The sequence below is a fragment of the Sinocyclocheilus grahami genome, unplaced genomic scaffold, assembly GCF_001515645.1.
Source record: "Sinocyclocheilus grahami isolate Dianchi unplaced genomic scaffold, SAMN03320097.WGS_v1.1 scaffold176.1, whole genome shotgun sequence".
In the NCBI taxonomy this organism is placed as follows: domain Eukaryota; kingdom Metazoa; phylum Chordata; class Actinopteri; order Cypriniformes; family Cyprinidae; genus Sinocyclocheilus; species Sinocyclocheilus grahami.
This window is the reverse complement of record NW_015505355.1, coordinates 793,137-812,462: the sequence shown is the minus strand read 5'-3', so window position 1 is coordinate 812,462 and position 19,326 is coordinate 793,137. Positions and strand designations below refer to the sequence as shown.

The following is a 19,326-nucleotide window of genomic DNA, read 5'->3' as shown; positions in this document are numbered from 1 at the left end:
TAGGTTCTGTCATTCAGAAACATGGCTTTTCATATCACTGATATGCTGATGACACTCAACTCTACCTCTCATTCCATCCTGATGATCCGACGATAGCTGCTCGCATCTCAGCTTGTCTAACAGACATTTCTTGCTGGATGAAGGACCATCACCTTCAACTCAACCTTGCCAAGACAGAACTGCTTGTGGTTCCATCAAACCCATCGTTTTATCACAATTTCACCATCCAGTTAGGCACATCAACCGTAACTCCTTCAAAAACAGCCAGAAACCTTGGAGTTATGACTGATGATCAGCTGACTTTCTCAGCTGACCACATTGCTAAAACTGCCTGGTCCTGCAGATTTGCTTTATTCAACATGAAGAAGATCAGGCCCTTTCTTTCGGAACATGCTTCACAACTCCTTGTTCAAGCTCTTGTTCAGTCCAGGCTGGACTATTGTAATGCTCTATTGTTCTATTGCAAGGCATTAATGTTTGCCTACAAAACCACCACTGGCTCTGCTCCCCTTTACTTAAATTCATTACTTCAGAGTTATGCGGCCTCTAGAACCTTGTGTTCTGCAAGTGAACGTCACTTTATTGTTCATCCCAAAGAGGCACAAAATCACTTTCATGGACTTTTACATTAACTGTTCCCTCCCGGTGGAATGACCTGCCCAACTCAATCCCAGCAGCTGAGTCCTTAACCATCTTCAAGAATCGACTAAGAACACATCTCTTCCATCTTTATTTGACCCTCTAACTCTAGCACTCTCTATTCTAATTATATTCTTTAAAAAAAAACGTGACTAGACTTGCACTCTATTCATTTACTAACTGCTTGTTTTCTTTAAAAACTAACACTAGCTTTTCTATTCTTTTTATATTCTATCTATTTGTTTTCTTTTATTTTTTTATACAATTAACAAAAAGCAAAAAGAGGCCTCTAACACTAGCTTGCTCTTTTCTTTTCTATTCTGTCTGTTTTCTTTTTATTTATTATATAATTAAAAAAAAGTGCTATGTGTAGTGCCTTAAGCTAACTGAGACTTGTCATAGCACTTGCATATTGCTCTTTTGTTGATTTTGATCGCTTCCATTGTCCACATTTGTCCCTTGGATATACGTGTCTGCTAAATGACTAAATGTAAATGTAAATGTGTAATCTGGCAAAGGATCCACTTCTTGGAAATGAAGGATGCATTTGGGGGGGGGGGTTGTTTTCATTATAATCAGAGGCGGACAGTAGTGAAGTATTTTTACTCTGCTGTAAAAGTACTTTTCAGGTGTCTGTACTTTATCAGAGTGTTTTTCTTTAGAAAACTTTACTTCACAACATTACAAAGCATATTATTCTACTTTTTACTGCATTACATTTCATATTAAATATCATTTAATACTTAATTACATTAGAAATCTATTACTTTCTTACTTTTGCTCAAGTAAATGTAAGTAAGAAAGTAAAGATTTACTTGAGTACAAGAAAATACTACATTTTTAATGTTCTTAAGTATTAAAGGTAACAAACAACAACGTCTATTTATGAAATGAAGTGCAGTAAAAAGTATGACATTATGCTTTGGAATGTAATGAAGTAAAGTTTTCCAAAGAAAAACACTGATAAACTACAGATACTTTTTAAATTTACTTGAGTAAAGTAAAAAATACTTCACCACTGTCCGCCTCTGATTATAATGTTTATCCAACAGTGCCAAACACTTAAATAAATACTTAATATTTATAAACATTTAAAGTATGTTAGCTTAGCATAGCACCAAAACACAACAATTTATGAGAAATGAGCACACTTTTGGAATAAAATGCTGAAGGGATGACGTTTAGTAAAGGTCACAGTATGTAACATTTTTCTGTGTGTGATGTCCCAGACGGTGTCACATCTGTGCTGGGATAATGTTTCTGCTGCTGATTTGGGGTAAAGCCACTGATCCTGGCACAGCAGGTGGTGGGACATTTTCCAGAGAAGTTATGTTACAGAGATTAGCACTTTCAGAAGGGAAGAGCGTCACCTACTGGACCATATGTGCTATGTCGAAGTTTCAGACCCAATCCATACCTTTGTTTATCTCACAGAAATGTATGTATGTGTGTGTCAGGGTGTCAGAGCATATATACATGTCAGGTAATGTACAGTAAGTGCATTTTCTTATGTGACAACCATAGCTTGTATTATTGTAACATCTTTAATTCACCAACAGTGATGATGAAATCATGAGATCAGGTTTTGAAAGAAAGACTAGTGGTGCTACAAGTGTTATTAGCTGATTTTATACTAAGAGTTTTGAAAATGTACACCTTCCTTGTGAAAACAGTACCAAAGTGAATGAAAAAGCTGTTTTAGAACAGTAATTATTTTGCAATTCTCTATAATTGGTCATAGTTAGTATAGTTCTCAATGAAACTGATCTCATCTTGAGTTCTAAACATTCAGGTTTGCAGTAAACTGTTTGCAGGGAGCACGTTCTTACCAAGCTCTCAAGACAGTCAAGACAAATGCATGCCTCAATGTATAACGCATGACAATAAGTGGCAAGCAGCTAAATGGAAGCTTGAATGTATTTGCAGCATCCAGACAGACATGTGCAAAATGGTCATGAAACACTAAAATCCATTTTATGAGATTTTAACAGAGGTATGTGTTGCGCTTTATAGATGATGTTAGCACCCATTCATTTCAGTTGTTGGAGAAAATTGGTATAATATTCATTGCAGGGTAAAAAGGCAAAAGGCTGCGCATTTATTTGTGCATTACAATTATAGCTATCACAGGATATGCATTTATTTCAAAAACCATGCATAATATATAGTAGTGTGTAATGGTGACCTGCAGCATGCATTAGTGCCAACCTTTGATGCTTTTAACTCAATGAGAATGAAATAAATCTGACTGGATCAGCAGCTGTTATTGTGTTGTCTCACTCCACTCTGCACTCAAAACTGTAGTGGAAACTAACTGGTGCTGAAATGTGGGGTTTCATGACCCTCTGAATAACTGGGTTTCCAATCTAAAGGTTGGATGTTTGAATCTTGTATGCCGTAACATCTGTCCTGTTTCTAATATCCCAAATTAATTATATTTATTCTTTCTCTTTTTTTGGCTCTGTGTCATTAATTAATTCATTCATTCATTCATTTATATTTACTTGCATTGCCACTATGCAAGACTGTTACTGATTCCAAATTACATGACAAAAACTGTAATTAGTAACATAATCCATTACATTGCACATTTTAGGTAACTAAAGACTAGACTACTTTTTTATTACTTTTAGATTACTTTTGACCTAACTTGTTTATCACATTGATTTAGATAGGATAATCTTGTACCATATTATCATGAAAATGCAACGAGAAAGAAATATATTCCATTCGTTGTTGTTGACATAATGAAGTGCATTAAATATTACATTACATTATCAAGGTTTCCCAAACTGGGGTCCGTAAAGAAACTGCAGGGGGTTAATGAGTTTAATAAAAAGCAAATAATTAATTAAATCATAAAAATGTAAAATTAAAATAAATAAAAAATTATTCAAAATAAAACACTTACTAAAAAAAGATATATACATATTTTATTTGTTTACCTGCATGTCATGTGACCATTAACCAATGTCAGAGAACCGTGAACATGCAAATGTGATACTTCATTATTAAAATATTTATTTTAAAATCTCATGGGGAACTTGAAGTAGATATGTTAGGTGAAAGAGGTTCAGCTGACAAAAAATGTTTGGGAATCCCTGCATTAAATGTAAATAAGAAATAACATCAATTTGTGCATTTTAATGTGTTTGAAAGACAAAAGCCTTCCAAAGACATACATGGTTAAATAACCCACTGAGCGATAATTAAAATAAAAATGAGTGTGTTTATCAGTAGTTGATGCAATGTTGAAATGTTAAGAAAACACTTCTTAAAACTGAAATGATTTTTGTAAATCCAGTGGTCAAATGCTGTGTGACCTCTCAATTTTCTGTGTAATTACAGTATATCCATCTGACTAATGACGGATCTCTGTGTGAATGTCCACAAAACTGGAAGACTTTCTGAGTGTACATAAGCGGTACGTATTATATACAGTTAAGTCATTGATTTAGATAGGATAATCTTGTACCATATTATCATGAAAATGCAACGAGAAAGAAATATATTCCATTCGTTGTTGTTGACATAATGAAGTGCATTAAATATTACATTACATTATCAAGGTTTCCCAAACTGGGGTCCGTAAAGAAACTGCAGGGGGTTAATGAGTTTAATAAAAAGCAAATAATTAATTAAATCATAAAAATGTAAAATTAAAATAAATAAAAAATTATTCAAAATAAAACACTTACTAAAAAAAGATATATACATATTTTATTTGTTTACCTGCATGTCATGTGACCATTAACCAATGTCAGAGAACCGTGAACATGCAAATGTGATACTTCATTATTAAAATATTTATTTTAAAATCTCATGGGGAACTTGAAGTAGATATGTTAGGTGAAAGAGGTTCAGCTGACAAAAAATGTTTGGGAATCCCTGCATTAAATGTAAATAAGAAATAACATCAATTTGTGCATTTTAATGTGTTTGAAAGACAAAAGCCTTCCAAAGACATACATGGTTAAATAACCCACTGAGCGATAATTAAAATAAAAATGAGTGTGTTTATCAGTAGTTGATGCAATGTTGAAATGTTAAGAAAACACTTCTTAAAACTGAAATGATTTTTGTAAATCCAGTGGTCAAATGCTGTGTGACCTCTCAATTTTCTGTGTAATTACAGTATATCCATCTGACTAATGACGGATCTCTGTGTGAATGTCCACAAAACTGGAAGACTTTCTGAGTGTACATAAGCGGTACGTATTATATACAGTTAAGTCAATACATATATGGACACAGGCACAATTTTAGTTTATTTAGCTCTTGACCAACACATATTGAAGTTACAGTTATATAATGAATATGGGCTTAAAGTGCACACTCCGGGCTTTAATTTGAGGGTATACTCATCAAAATTGGAGGAAAGTTAAGGAATTACAGCTCTTTAATATATACCTCCCCCCTTTTTCAAGGGACCAAAAGTAATTGGACAGTTGACTCAAAAGCTGTTTCATGGACAGATGTGGGCTATTCCTTCATTATTTCTACATCAGTTGAGCGGGTAAATTGAAAAGATGAAAAAGAACAATCAAAGAGAATCAATAAATTATGAATAATGTATTGCTATTGTATGAATAATATATAATCATGTAATCAATAAAAAAGTAACCATACACAGCAAAATTCCCAGAGTTAAATCAACTCTGCTCAGAGTACATATTGTCCCAATCTACAGAGTGTTAAAGTAACGCTGAAGCCGAGTTAAAGTTAATGGGATAATTAAGCAATTAATTAATTGATGAGTGAGCATTAGTAAAGAAAACCCGCTGTTAGCAATGTTGAAGATGAACAACTACTGCTCAGGCTTTTAGACGTGAAAACATATCACATAATCCTCAACAGTGGTAACTCTGCTTCAGTGTTACTTTAACACTCTGTAGATTGAGACAATGTGTACTCTGAGCAGAGTTGATTTAACGCTGGGGATTTTGCTGTGTAGTCTAATTACATAATCCCAATTACACATAGGCCTAATCAGTTACTACCTAGCTCAGTGTATACCCGAATAAGTTAATTTACTGCATTCAAGGGGGCGCTATATGCCCATGTCCAGCTTTTGCCTGAGCCTAATGGCCGATCACTCTGACGTTTTCAAATTTTCAGGTTTTTGAAGCCACAAAAGCCCCGAAACCTTGAAAAAAATAAAATACAAACTTATGAAATCAATAGGGCCCTGTGCTCATTCAGTGCTTAGGCTCTATATATTGGCATTTAACCATGTGATGTACTGGAATCCAGCATCCCTCAAAGCCAAAGGTGAAGATAAATGACACACATGATGTGACAAGCTACTTAATTATTGTTCATGACATGGAAACATTTCTCCATTGCATTAGGTCAAAGCAAACAACAGTAAGTATGGCATTTTCTGACCTCACAGACTCTATATATAACTAACCCCCTTAGATGCTGAGGCTGGACGTGTCGCAGGAGACTCAGGTGAGCCATTCTGCGTCAGTGCCGGGGGCAGGAACCTCTGCACATTGTTTTCTTCTTCCAGCTCAGTGATCACAGATGGCTCTCTAACGCAGCAGAGGGCAAAACTCTGGTCTTTAACCAGGCAGGAGGCAAGAGATCCAGAATACCTGACCTCGTAATAAAGTAGATTAAGAAAAGGATTTATGATACAATGGCTAAGAACTTTTATAATCAGTGTTTGAAAGGATCTGGATTTGATTGGCAATGCTGATCATTTTAATTGGTAATGTGGAGGGTGAGCTATGGCTGATTTAATAAAGCTACTTGCACAAAATTGCTTCACAAAATTCAATTCATTACACCTAATTACATCACTGTGAGTGATAAACATTTCAACTCTAACATAATGGTTGGTGCTTCTTTTAATAGGCACAAGAACTGTAAGTAAACAAACTACTTTTAAGCTATGAAAGGAAACGGATATTCAAAACGTTTTTTTTTTTAAATCAAATTCAAAATTCCTTCCATATTTGAACAAACCCTAAACACTGTTCATTGCTATGCGCAACTCACCCAGTGCAATTTATGTACAGACGTACATTTAAAACATTTAAATACAATGACTTGAATATACTTTTTGTAATGATTAACATGGATTTCATTTCTGAAATTAATTAATTTTGTTATTTTTTGGGCATAAGGGCACAAATATTGTACAGCTTTCTTGATATCCCAATGACAAAAAGTAGTTGTTTGGGGTAGTATTTCATTTCTAATAGTTATTGTTTCTATAATATTTGTTCGAATATTACAAACAATCAAAAAAGTCACATGAGTTAATTAAAATATTAGATAACTTGGCCTTTTATAACACGGCAGTAAAATGTTAGGAGGTAAAATGTCATGTGGACAACCATTCAAAAATTTCTATTTATGAAATATTAATCATTAAATGTTTTAAATCGTATTTTATGTTATTATTAGAAAATAATGATTGTGTACTCTCAGATAGGCCTATGTTTAAAATGTAAGGAAATATGCCATTTTTTATTTTACTGTTTTACTGTGTGACTGTATATGCTAACAACCACCCAGAACATCTTTTCAAAACTTATTTTAAATATTTAAAATGCAAAAAAAAAAAAAGCCAAAATAACTGAATCAAACTCATGCTTTTGTTAGAAATCATGACTGTGAAATTCAGAGTGACATAAAACCTCAATCTGGCAAACTTCAACAATCTCAACAACAATCAATGAAACGTTATTACAGGGATTACCTATAAGCAATACATTCCTCTTAAAAAATTACAGAAGGGACCCATTTGGATAGCTACTTCCACCGAGGCCTGACTCTCTCATTTCTGAAATGAACAGCTCTCTTAAAGAGGCTTAACCCTGTCATCACATAATACTCATCTGCTCTTCTCTGCTGCAGCATGCCGCTGTTTGTTTTGCGCTTAGCAGGGACTTGTGCTGTAGGTGGATTTTAATGTTGGCAGATGGCAGGCAGAGATCAGAGGCTATCTGTTTCAATGACAATATAGCGACTAATGGAGTCTACAGATGTACAGAGATACAGGCTTGGAAATGTGTTCTGCGTGTATGATAGGGAAATGAAATTGCTGCCTGCCTTTAGATCATCACTGTAGGAGTTTAGTCTCGCTGTGGATGATTACGAGGAGGTGTTAAATAACGCGTGGTGGAATGATGCCCTTTCTTCTTGCACTGGACCTGCAAGGATACCATTTTTGGAAAACGATAATGGCTCATTTGACATGAACTCTTCCCAGTTTAGAACCATATATAAGCATTGTAAGCTTCAAACATGACACTGAACCTCTGCAGAGGCAGATTTACAGTGCAAAATATTCTATTCGTATGCAGCTCCCATATTGTCTGCTATAATTTTGATGGTGTTAAAATTAAAGGAAAGCACAATGTTTTGAAAAGACTGAAAAACATGCACCTCAAGGTTACTTTTTACGGATGTCAGTAAAGCAACTACAGAGTTTATGATGTGGTTTTAAAATTAATACCAGACCAGAATGAATGAATTAAGTACAGATGAATCAATTTTGAATAATTCTAGTAATACAGTTATGCGTTTCTTACTATACATGTGAGTGATAATGTCATAATTTGTCAAATATTCCATATTGTAAATAGAAAACGAAATGGTACAGTTTTGTTAAAAAAATGGAAATTGTTGTAATATTAAAGTGTTGTCATGGAGTATTCTTGGCATACTTACTCTTAGAAGTTTAATGTGTTTGACAACTATTACGTTTTGAAAACACAGCCCTCTTTGGCTTCAGTATGTAGATGAAAAATGACTTAGCTGTTATCTTTCAATGTCAAATGCAAATAATATATCATTGCTATTCCATATGTGCTGTGACAGACTACAGATTAAGCTATTGATATCATAAGATTGCCATTTTCTGCAGCATTTACCTCTTTGAACATACTAGAGCAGGAAAAACCCTCTTCATTTAAATCCCCTTTTACAGCTTTTAAAACTCTGACAGTGAAACAGCACTATTAGTAGTTTTTATATTCAGTTTTTAAAGGCATAGTCCACCCAAAAAATAAATAAAAATGAAAATTTGAATACAAAAGTTGATATTTTGAAGAATGTTGGTAACCAGACGCTTGATGATACCCAATGACTTCCATAGTTTTCCATACTATGAAAGTAAATGTCTACCGTCAGCTGTTTGGTTACCAACATTCTTCAAAATATCTTCTTTTGTGTTAAACAGAAGAAAGAATCGTTTGGAACAACTTGAGGTTGAGAAAATTATGACAGCGTTTTCATTTTTGGGCAATCTATCACTTTAAGTCAAGCATCACTAATACTTTAACTCATTTCCAGGGTACTTCAAGTGCCTCAGATTATGCAGAAGGAGAAGTATGCTATTATTAACTTTTCCAAGCATTCAGACTCAACTCAAATTTGTCCCAAGTGTATTTGAACAAGATAATGTAAAACACACTTGCATCGTGCCACACTAAACATGTTCAATTACCAGAAGCTTTTAATTCTCTATGCAGATGCACTTGAAATGCACCTTGTTCTTTTAATCCAAGACAACATTCTTCAAAATATCTTCTTTTGTGTTAAACAGAAGAAAGAATCGTTTGGAACAACTTGAGGTTGAGAAAATTATGACAGCGTTTTCATTTTTGGGCAATCTATCACTTTAAGTCAAGCATCACTAATACTTTAACTCATTTCCAGGGTACTTCAAGTGCCTCAGATTATGCAGAAGGAGAAGTATGCTATTATTAACTTTTCCAAGCATTCAGACTCAACTCAAATTTGTCCCAAGTGTATTTGAACAAGATAATGTAAAACACACTTGCATCGTGCCACACTAAACATGTTCAATTACCAGAAGCTTTTAATTCTCTATGCAGATGCACTTGAAATGCACCTTGTTCTTTTAATCCAAGAAAAAGTAAGTGTGTGTGTGTGTGTGTGTGTGTGTGTGTGTGTGTGTGTGTGTGTGTACAGGATTATATATCCTGATGGGGACTTAAACCTGAATACACACAGACTCATGGGGACTCATGTCACGGTGGGGACCTAAATTGAGGTCCCCATGGGTACAAAAGCTTATAAATCATACAGAATTAGTATTTTTGAGAAAGTAAAAATGCACAAAGTTTCCTGTGAGGGAAAACAGTTTCTTTTGCCGTTTTTGGATGTCCTGAGAGAGAGAAATGAAGGTTGAGCCTGAGGGACACCGCTTTAGTATGTCGCTTTTTTTACAGCGAGGCTGAAGGAACATTTAAAGACCTAAAAATAAAGTGTCGGGTTCTGCTCCACAAAGAATCATTTGAACTTCCTACCGCAGAAGGAGCAGGACATAAATAGCTCTGACATGTGGATGTAATTTCAGAGAAAAGGCAGAGAAATAAAACGCGAGCGGGTGAGAGTCTGCAGATCTGTGGCAAGGAAAAGCCGTGAGAAAATACTCATAATTTTGCAAGCAGACGATGTAATGGGAGGGAAGCGGACTGCAGAGAAATGACTGGCACTTTAACAGATTAAAACATCAGAGAAATCCCATTTAAACTGATATCCATTTGCGGGAACTTGTCGGGATGGGAGCCACGCTGATCGCGCACACTTTAGGTTTTGTCTTTTGTGGCACCTTGCTGAGTTTCGTCTATGGTCTGGTAGGTTTCTTTCTTTCTTTCTTTCTTTCTTTCTTTCTTTCTTTCTTTCTTTCTTTCTTTCTTTCTTTCAATTCTCTGGTCATGAAATGAATGCCAATCTCCTACTCTCCTCGTTCAAAACGCTTACTGATCACTGTAAAAAAAAAAGATTGGGATTTTAACAGTAAAATACTGTAAAAATGCTACAGTAAAAACCTGTTAACTGGTTAACAGTAAGTTTCCATACTATATTCGGTGAATAAATGTAATTACGTTTAATGTGATTTTACAGTAAAATACTGTTTGGAAGTGAAAAAGAAAAAGTACAGTGACAAACCGTAAATTGACACTCCCAGAATTCCCTGCATGACACTTCATATTTGATGTTTTTGTTGTTGTTGAAATAACATGTTTCTTCTTAGTTTTTGTCTTATCAGTTGTGTACATCAGGGTTTAATCTTTCATCTAATGTTGTTAAATTAATGCAAATTATTTCAGTATCATGTGTGTTACCGTGATGGGGTTTAGTGTTTATGTGAATGACACTGTGTACCTTCTACATATAAGCATTGCCTTCGTAGAAAAGCTGTTTGTGATGAGCTTTTGGTGGTTATCAATGCATTACAATGGTTCAAAACAGATATGAGTACTTCAATATGTTGGTTTATTAACATTACATCAGTTAATGAAATACGGTATTTAAGTTAAGTCTGTTAAACCTAAAATGTTGCTACCATATTTTTTTACGGGTGAAGTTCTGGCAACCACAGCTTGCCGGTATTGTACCGTAAAAGTCGCCGATTTTTTTTTTACGGTGTATGCCTGCCTGACTTTCTTATCTAGAGTAACAATTAAGACTGTCAAGAATCAAGGACACATGGTGATTGTTAAAAAAATATTAAGTAACATTTAGGGGTACCACCAGCATGTGCCATTTCTTTAAACTCATTAAGACTCATGAAAATACTCTTACAGAGAGTCGATGTTCGCAGCCCTTCTGTCGTATTTTCCACTATTGCACATATAGGCTGAACATATCGTAATTAGTTATGCTCATGATTCCTATTAACAACCTCAAACCTAAGACAGAGTTGATACAATATAAACCTAATTTACTGTTATAAGCCTGAGCGCAAAACCTTATGATACCCATCTTGAAATCCTGTGATACATATCTTATGATACATTGGCAAAACCTGATGATACTCACCCTCAGAATTCATCAGCACTCTCAGATGTGATGCAGAACAAAATATAATATCTGTGAAATAAGGCTTTATACATACTTTATTCACAGCAGTGACTCGTTATGCCATTGTAGAGTGCCCTTATTAAATAAAAAAGGGACTCCTGATACAATGGTGATGGATATTGACTCTCAGTGATGTGGCAGGTAAAGGATGTTGCTTTTTACGAACTTCACACAGTCAGACGTGCACTGTATAATTAAAGCCACTCTATGGTGAAAGCTGCAATTTGCCACAGCATGAACAGAAGGTTGCACTTTGTTTCTCACTATAAGCAAAATCGATTACATGTCAACAAGTCATCTCTGTATATATCACTATTCTCAAAAACAGAAGCATGGTCAAGTGCCTTGCATGTCACTACTAAGAAGCTAAAAGTACCCTTAGGCATCACTACATTGACAAACTAGGAACTTATTTCTTTTAGTTGCTTGCTTTTTATATTTTTACTTTCATAGAGAACGCCCAACCCCACACCTACCCTCAGGGCCCCCGGCAAGATCATGAAAATAGGTTCCACCAATATTGACATAATATTAAAACTAACCACTGACATGACAACTGCACTGAAAAAATGCATTAATAAGCGTCAACAACAAGTTAAAATAAATATATATATGTAGGTGTATTGTATATTTGAGGTGCTATGACTGATCACCATTAATTAAGTGTTTCACAATTTTTTAACCACCTTTCATCTTTTATCAGTTCACCTAAATAGTGATGTGACAAAAATATTGAAAGTACAAATAAATCATGAAGAGATTAATGTCATAGTATAATATTGTATAATAATTGTATTATTGATGGTTCAATTTTAAATGTCACTTGAGTGTTTGCAATTCCTTGTCAACCACTCGCATAAAGTAACTTTGTATAAACATTTATTTAGTGCAGCAAAATTAATGTACATAAAACGTGTGTACAAAAAGTGGGACAGAACTATGTGCAAAAGCGAATAGAAGTTAAATCAGTGAAAAGTAAACTAATAAATCAATAAATGAACGTCTTTATACCTCATAGAGAGCAGATTTTAATAGACAGATTGGTTAATGTATTGATTAATTGGCGACATTTGCATTATGATTTTTTGCATCTTTGTGTTGATAGTATTTGAATTCATTGCCCAGATTATTCCTGACAAAACAGGGTGAGACTTTGCGCTATTTCTGCTATCCAAACACTGCTTTAAACACATCAGAGAGCATCTCAAATAGCCACAAAATAATCATTTTAGGGGCCCAATTTGTGCATTTGTGGTAGGGCTGCACGATATTAGAAAAAAACTCACATTGCGATATTTAATTTTTCTGCGATATATAGGCTATTGCGATATGAAAAAAAAATCACCACATTTTTTTTTTTACGGTGTATGCCTGCCTGACTTTCTTATCTAGAGTAACAATTAAGACTGTCAAGAATCAAGGACACATGGTGATTGTTAAAAAAATATTAAGTAACATTTAGGGGTACCACCAGCATGTGCCATTTCTTTAAACTCATTAAGACTCATGAAAATACTCTTACAGAGAGTCGATGTTCGCAGCCCTTCTGTCGTATTTTCCACTATTGCACATGGCTGCACGATATTAGAAAAAAACTCACATTGCGATATTTAATTTTTCTGCGATATATAGGCTATTGCGATATGAAAAAAAAATCACCACATGACTTGAATAGTTTATTTGGAAAAAAATAATGATTGGGGGGATTTTGTAGGCGAGTAAATCAGCAGAGGAAATAAACAAATTACAAGCATAGATAAATATAACAGAACAAAGATACAAATTAAATAAGCAGTGCTTTATATTTTTCAGGTAAGTCTAACAGTATTCAGGTACAGAAACTGAATAATCAAATGTAAAATAAAACTGCATAGTGTTCACTGTATATATTAAATATAATAAATCTGTGTTAAAGCTACAAAAGTGATTTTTCTTTGTGTTTTGTTGTTTGATTAACATTCATAGCACAGAAAGCCTCAGGAACATTAAACTGCTGTAAACCTGTATACTGTTACACATCCATTTTCTTTCTCAATTGTTTCCCTTCACCTAAGCCATAAGCATCTGTGTTTACAAGGATACTTGCAGAACACAGTATTATAGGCACACATAGATGCAGAAGTGAACAGAATTCAGTGTTCATGTGCATCTGCGTGGCTCTCACCGTGTCTACATCGGACACGAGCGACGTGGCGCGACGCGACAAAATACAATGAACTCATTATCAGTGATGCTGTCTAGGGCTGTCGCGATAACCGCAATATCGCAATACCACGCTATTGATGAGCAAACCGCAGAGGAATGCAAGAACCGCAGCAACCACGATTTTTGCGTGTTTTCTTTTTTCGTAAGGTTATGCCTTTCTCATTTTACACTTTATGCATGTGGACTGAATATTAAACAAGTTAGTAATGATAACATAATGTGTACCATGCTGATTTGTACAGAGGCTCCGTAGATTTGCACTTAACAAGCCTAAACAGACAGTGAATGAGAGAGAGATCGACTGAGCACATGTGATCGTCTGTCCTCCAGGCCGAGTAATATATATTTGTGAAAATAGGTTGTCATTTCCAAGGAAAGCGAAATCTCTGTCATAGCATCGACGCATAGCTGGTCAGCTGAGCCTTCTAAAGTGGCGCTCAAAGTTAAAATGATTTCAACAGCGTGTTTCATTACGTCTCTTTGAATGAATGAATCAGCGTTTTTGAACGTGTAGTTGAATGACAGTCCCTTTAGTTTCCACCACCTTGTGGCGCAACACTGTAACTGCACTGCCTGACAGCCCGTCTAGAACGCGTGCTGGTGTTAATATCAATAGAAAGTCTCTTGTCCAGTCAGATTAGAAAATCAGATTACAACTAGGCTAACTGCTATACATATAGGCTAACGATAGCCTAACGATCTTATTGTCAGGTTTATGTTCTGTTATGTGGACCGTTATTTTGTCATTCTCTTCTGTTTACTTCACTTCCCGTTTCAACGCTATTTGGTTTCGGTTTCGGTTTCATTGTCTTCTGAATATGACCTCGTTAGTCGTAACACATACACACACAAATTTTATATATATATATATATATATATATATATATGTATGTATGGCGATAATACCGCATATTAAGCCACTCCAAATTACCGCAAGGGAAATTCCCTCACCGCGTCTACATTGGATGCGGCGCGGCATGACAAATCCTCGACAGTAAACTGATGCCGCTTTCTCTTTATGAGGTACTAACACAAAGTTCAAATGATATGCAACGGTCGCGTCCAGTGTAGACAGAATTTGGGGCCGTTCACATGTCGCGCCTAAAAACGTGTGGGAAAACGCCAGTCGCGCCGCTTTCTCCTTCTTTCCAAAGCGCTCGGGAGCTTGTGCTTTCGTGGCGTCTGCCATTGCTAAGTAACCGTGACCTGCGCTCTCCACGGCGACACGGAAGTTTCAACAAAGGATAAAGCACTGAAAATCGCTTGCAGTAGCTCCGCTACTAAATGTATTTAAAATGGGTATCTCTGTACAGCTGCCGCATCCGTTTAGACATCGTGTCTGTGTGTGAGCAAAGAAAACAATCAGTATAAATATAACGATCAGTAGCCTATACTAAACATCGCACATCCTGACTATCGCGGATGCGCACATCACGATATCGATGCTGAAACGATATATCGTGCAGCCCTAATTTGTGGCATCTTGAGCACATATAAGGAAAGTCTGTAATATATTTGGATAATAAGACAGTATTCCATAAACTGGCGATGCTACGTGACATGCAGTTTTGCAGATTACTATACATTTTATGTTTTGTGGTTTGCTGCGTTTGTTTATGCTGTGTTTATTGTCACTTGCGATCTAACTTATTTATCAGTTATTTTTCATTTGGTGATTGAAAGCTTATTTTATACTTCAAACTATTTTTGGTTGTTACCGTCATTGTGGTTAGTGTTTTAAAAGTCCTTGTAAGTCTTCTTGTTTGTGCGCCATATGCTGGTGTGCAGATCACATTTTGTCAGTGGAGAACAAAGAATGTTTATTTGGCAGTAACTGTACTAAAACCATAATGTATATCTCCCTGCGGGGCCCTCCAGGCATGTTGGGGCCCCAGGCGATGGTCTGTATTGCTTGTAGAATGGGCTGGCACTGCTTACCCTAAACCTAAACACTTCTCATCAATTTAAAACACATAACAGTCAGATAAATGTACAGTCACTGTTATTTAATGCAAAAACTGACCAAAAGTAAATGAGTCGTGATGCATTCCAATTCTTCTGAAGCCATGAAATATCTTTGCGAGGAACTGAGTGAAACCTAATGTTTTAATTGCTAAAAAGAAACCCGCTCTGTTAAATGAAGCCACATCTCATTCAAAAGATACATCTGAAATTTAGCATGATGTAATGAGTCATGCGGCACGAGAGCTAATGGCGTTTCACAATCCTGATTTTCCTGCCGGTCTAACAGAACTGTCACAATATATTTTCCTTGGGTAAAATATACCAAACTTGCATAGCTCAAATTTATTTTTTTTGATATTTCACTAATACAATATTTTGCTGATCTTAGTTGATTTTGCTGATAGTCGTTTACATGCAGTAACAGTATATACACCAAACAACCAAAATTAAAAATCCTTTGTACTAGATGAGTTTCTTTCTTATGTTAAACACAATATATTTTGAAGAATGTTGATAACCAAACAGTTTGTGGTCCCCATTGACTTCCATAGTGTTTTTTTATTATCCTGTACTGTATAGAAGTCAGTGCAGGCGTGTGATGACAGATTCTTCATTTTCGGGTGGACTATCCCTTTAGGGTTGTAAATCAATGTTGAATTATAATTGCAGCAAGTACTGATGTTGCAAAGTGAATCCACATTGTTTCACTGTCTTTTCAACAGTGAATGAGTTTCAGCTGTGCTGTGCATGTATACGCCTGTGCATTCAATTACATTATAACCTAAAGTAGTTTGCAATTAGAGAGAGAGAGAGAGATTATGGCACCTTTCTAAATGAATGAGGGAAAGCAGCTGTTACGATTCATCTTCAGTAGATGGAAAGACATTCTTTCAAAGACAGTCAGATTTCCAAACTGTTGCTTTCTGTAGTGCAAGAGTAAAAAGGAAAAAAGTTTGGGGACCAATTCTCACTATTAACTAACTATTAACTACAACATTTCCCTCAATAAACTCCTAATTTACTGCTTATTAATAGTTAGTAAGGTAGTTGTTAAATTGGGTTGGATTAGGGATGTAGAATACGGTCATGCAGAATATGTGCTTTATAAGTACTAATAAACAGCCAATATGTTAATAATAGGCATGCAAATAAACAACTAGTTAATAGTGAAAATTGGTCCCTATACTAAAGTGTTACCCACATTATAATAATAATTTGTGCCAACAGAACTCATCAAAACAATGTTTGCAACTTAAATGGTTTAATTACATTTATAAATTAGAATTTTCAACTTGCAACCATGCATTTTGTTTTGGCAAGTTGTGGAAACAGGTCGGCTGAATTACTGTTTAAAGTGTACAAATGTCCTGAACTCTGATTGAGGGTTGGACCACTGCTCTTTCATTTTCCCCATCTTTCAGTTTGGGTTGTGTTTTCATACATCAAACAAACACCTTTTTTCATTTCTGAAGTGAATTCTTGCCCGTATGGTGATTAGATTCACTGTTTTGAACTGTTTCCTTGAACTTGAGAACAGAATGATGTGTTCTGTGTGCGATGCCTTATCCTACATGCAACACACAGTGGTTGAATTAATTTAATTCACTGACTGATTAAATTAATAGCTGTAGACAACGTAAACAGTACTATAATAAACTACAATACAAACTACAAATTACAATAAAACAGTACTGCTAACAATCAGCCTCAATGGAACAGTAACGGTGATCAAATGGCCAGAACTTCTGATATTTAACAATATACACTGTTTTTTTTTTTTGTTTTTTTTACAGATTTTGTTAAAATCCTTTTATTGCATGATTTCCCCCTTTGTGTGGAATATAAAATCATCCAAGTGCACCATTTTGACTGCTCATGCAGCCCATTTTTAAAGGGCAAAGATCTAGTTGTGGGTACTCTGAAGGTGAACCACTCAGTTACAATCAGATACAATACAATTCTCAGTGGGTCACCAAGCATGCCTTGTTACAGAAAATGTTGTCTGGACAAAGTGACTCACTATGTTCCTGCATTTATTAAAGAGGAAATGCAACTTCTCAGGAGCCATGGCATGCAACTAATGCCCGGCGTATGACTAAGTTGTCACTTTGCTACTCAGCTGCATGCATATTTGTCCACAGAATAACAGTAAGGACACTATATGCTCTTGTCATTGGAGACAAATATTGTGACCTATCACCCAGGCTTCACATTTAGCCAAAATGACAATAACAAAAGGTCATGTTGCAGGTCTTACTCACTGCAGGAGATCTGGGCACTAATCTATCATTGAACATGTGGGTGCTTCAGGAGCCAGACACAGAATTCATAAATCACAAAGTGAGTCCGCGTAGCTGTTTATCTCAAAGTAACGATAAGGTAATGGTAAAGCTATTTAGGGGGGGAAAAATCACACACACAGACAAACACACACATATATACACTGCTGTTCAAAAGTTTGGGATCAGCAAGATTTTTTATGTTTTTTAATGAAGTCTCTTGTGATCATCAAGGGTGCATTTATTTGATTAAAAATACAGAAAAAAATGTAATATTGTGAAATATTATTTCAATTTCTAATATTGGTTTTCTGTTTTAATATACTTTAAAATGTAATTTATTTATGTGATCAAAACTGAATTTTCAGCATCATTACTCCAGTCTTCAGTGTCACATGATCTTTCAGAAATCATTCTGATATGCTGATTTATTATCAGTGTTGGAAACAACACAGTGCATTAACTAATGTTAACAAATACAATTTTTGATTTTAATGTACAGTATTAGTAAATGTTGAGCTTAACATTAACTAAGATTAATAAATGCTGTATTGTTCATGTTAACTAATATAGTTAACAAATGAAACCTTATTGTAAAGTGTTACCCAGAAATACATTTTAAAATGGATTTTTACATAATTTGGACACATTTTGCCATTGCAACAGATGCAGATACTGGCCTCACTACACACACTTAATCATTCCTGTTATTTTTGCCTTTACAACTGAAGCACACGTGCAGAGAGTTTGTTGTTATTACCCAAAGAAGTATTTCTAATTTTTTTATTACGTTTTTAGAAGTCCTTTGAACAAACGATTGATTGATTTGTACTTTCTTCTTCAAAAGAGGGTGTTTGAGATAAATGCAACAAGGAAAAATGTAAAACGTAAGCATATTCTTGGATACACCAGCAGTCGCAATTAAGTCAATTGCTAAGTAAATTTGCTTCTTTTACAAATGAGAAGTATAAGTCATGATGTAGTGTTGTTTTGAACCCCTCATTCAACAAAACAGAAAAAATATAAAAGATGATATTTATTGTGACATAAATATTCTAATGATTACTCCATTTCACAGAGCATATCTACTGTATGCAGTTGTTTGTTTACATACTGTAGGTTCTTTAAAATAATGTCACTCATGCATGTCTAATATATGTTTTTGCTGAGATCTGCACCTTTACATGAACACTATTTAAATGAATACGTTATCTTTGAATTGCATTATCGTTGCAACCACTGTGCTACCTAATGTGGCTTCAAAACATTTTTAAAGCAACAGATGTTGCACTTTGTTATTATGTTTCTTCTGTAGTCTTCTTACTCATAAGCATCTTATACAGTATGCAGAACAATGTTTCAATCCCCCCCCCCCCCCCCACCCCAT

General features: G+C 35.2%; 1 protein-coding gene across 1 annotated transcript in view; it reads left to right on the top strand.

Moving 5' to 3' along the window:
• Positions 1-10,122: 10,122 nt before the first annotated feature.
• pth1r (parathyroid hormone 1 receptor) overlaps positions 10,123-19,326 on the top strand; it is an 86,142-nt gene continuing 76,938 nt past the window's right edge. Inside the window, exon 1 of the mRNA XM_016283751.1 lies at positions 10,123-10,259. Coding sequence (XP_016139237.1) covers positions 10,185-10,259 — 75 coding nt within the window. The 5' untranslated portion in view covers positions 10,123-10,184. The remainder of the gene's footprint in view (positions 10,260-19,326) is intronic.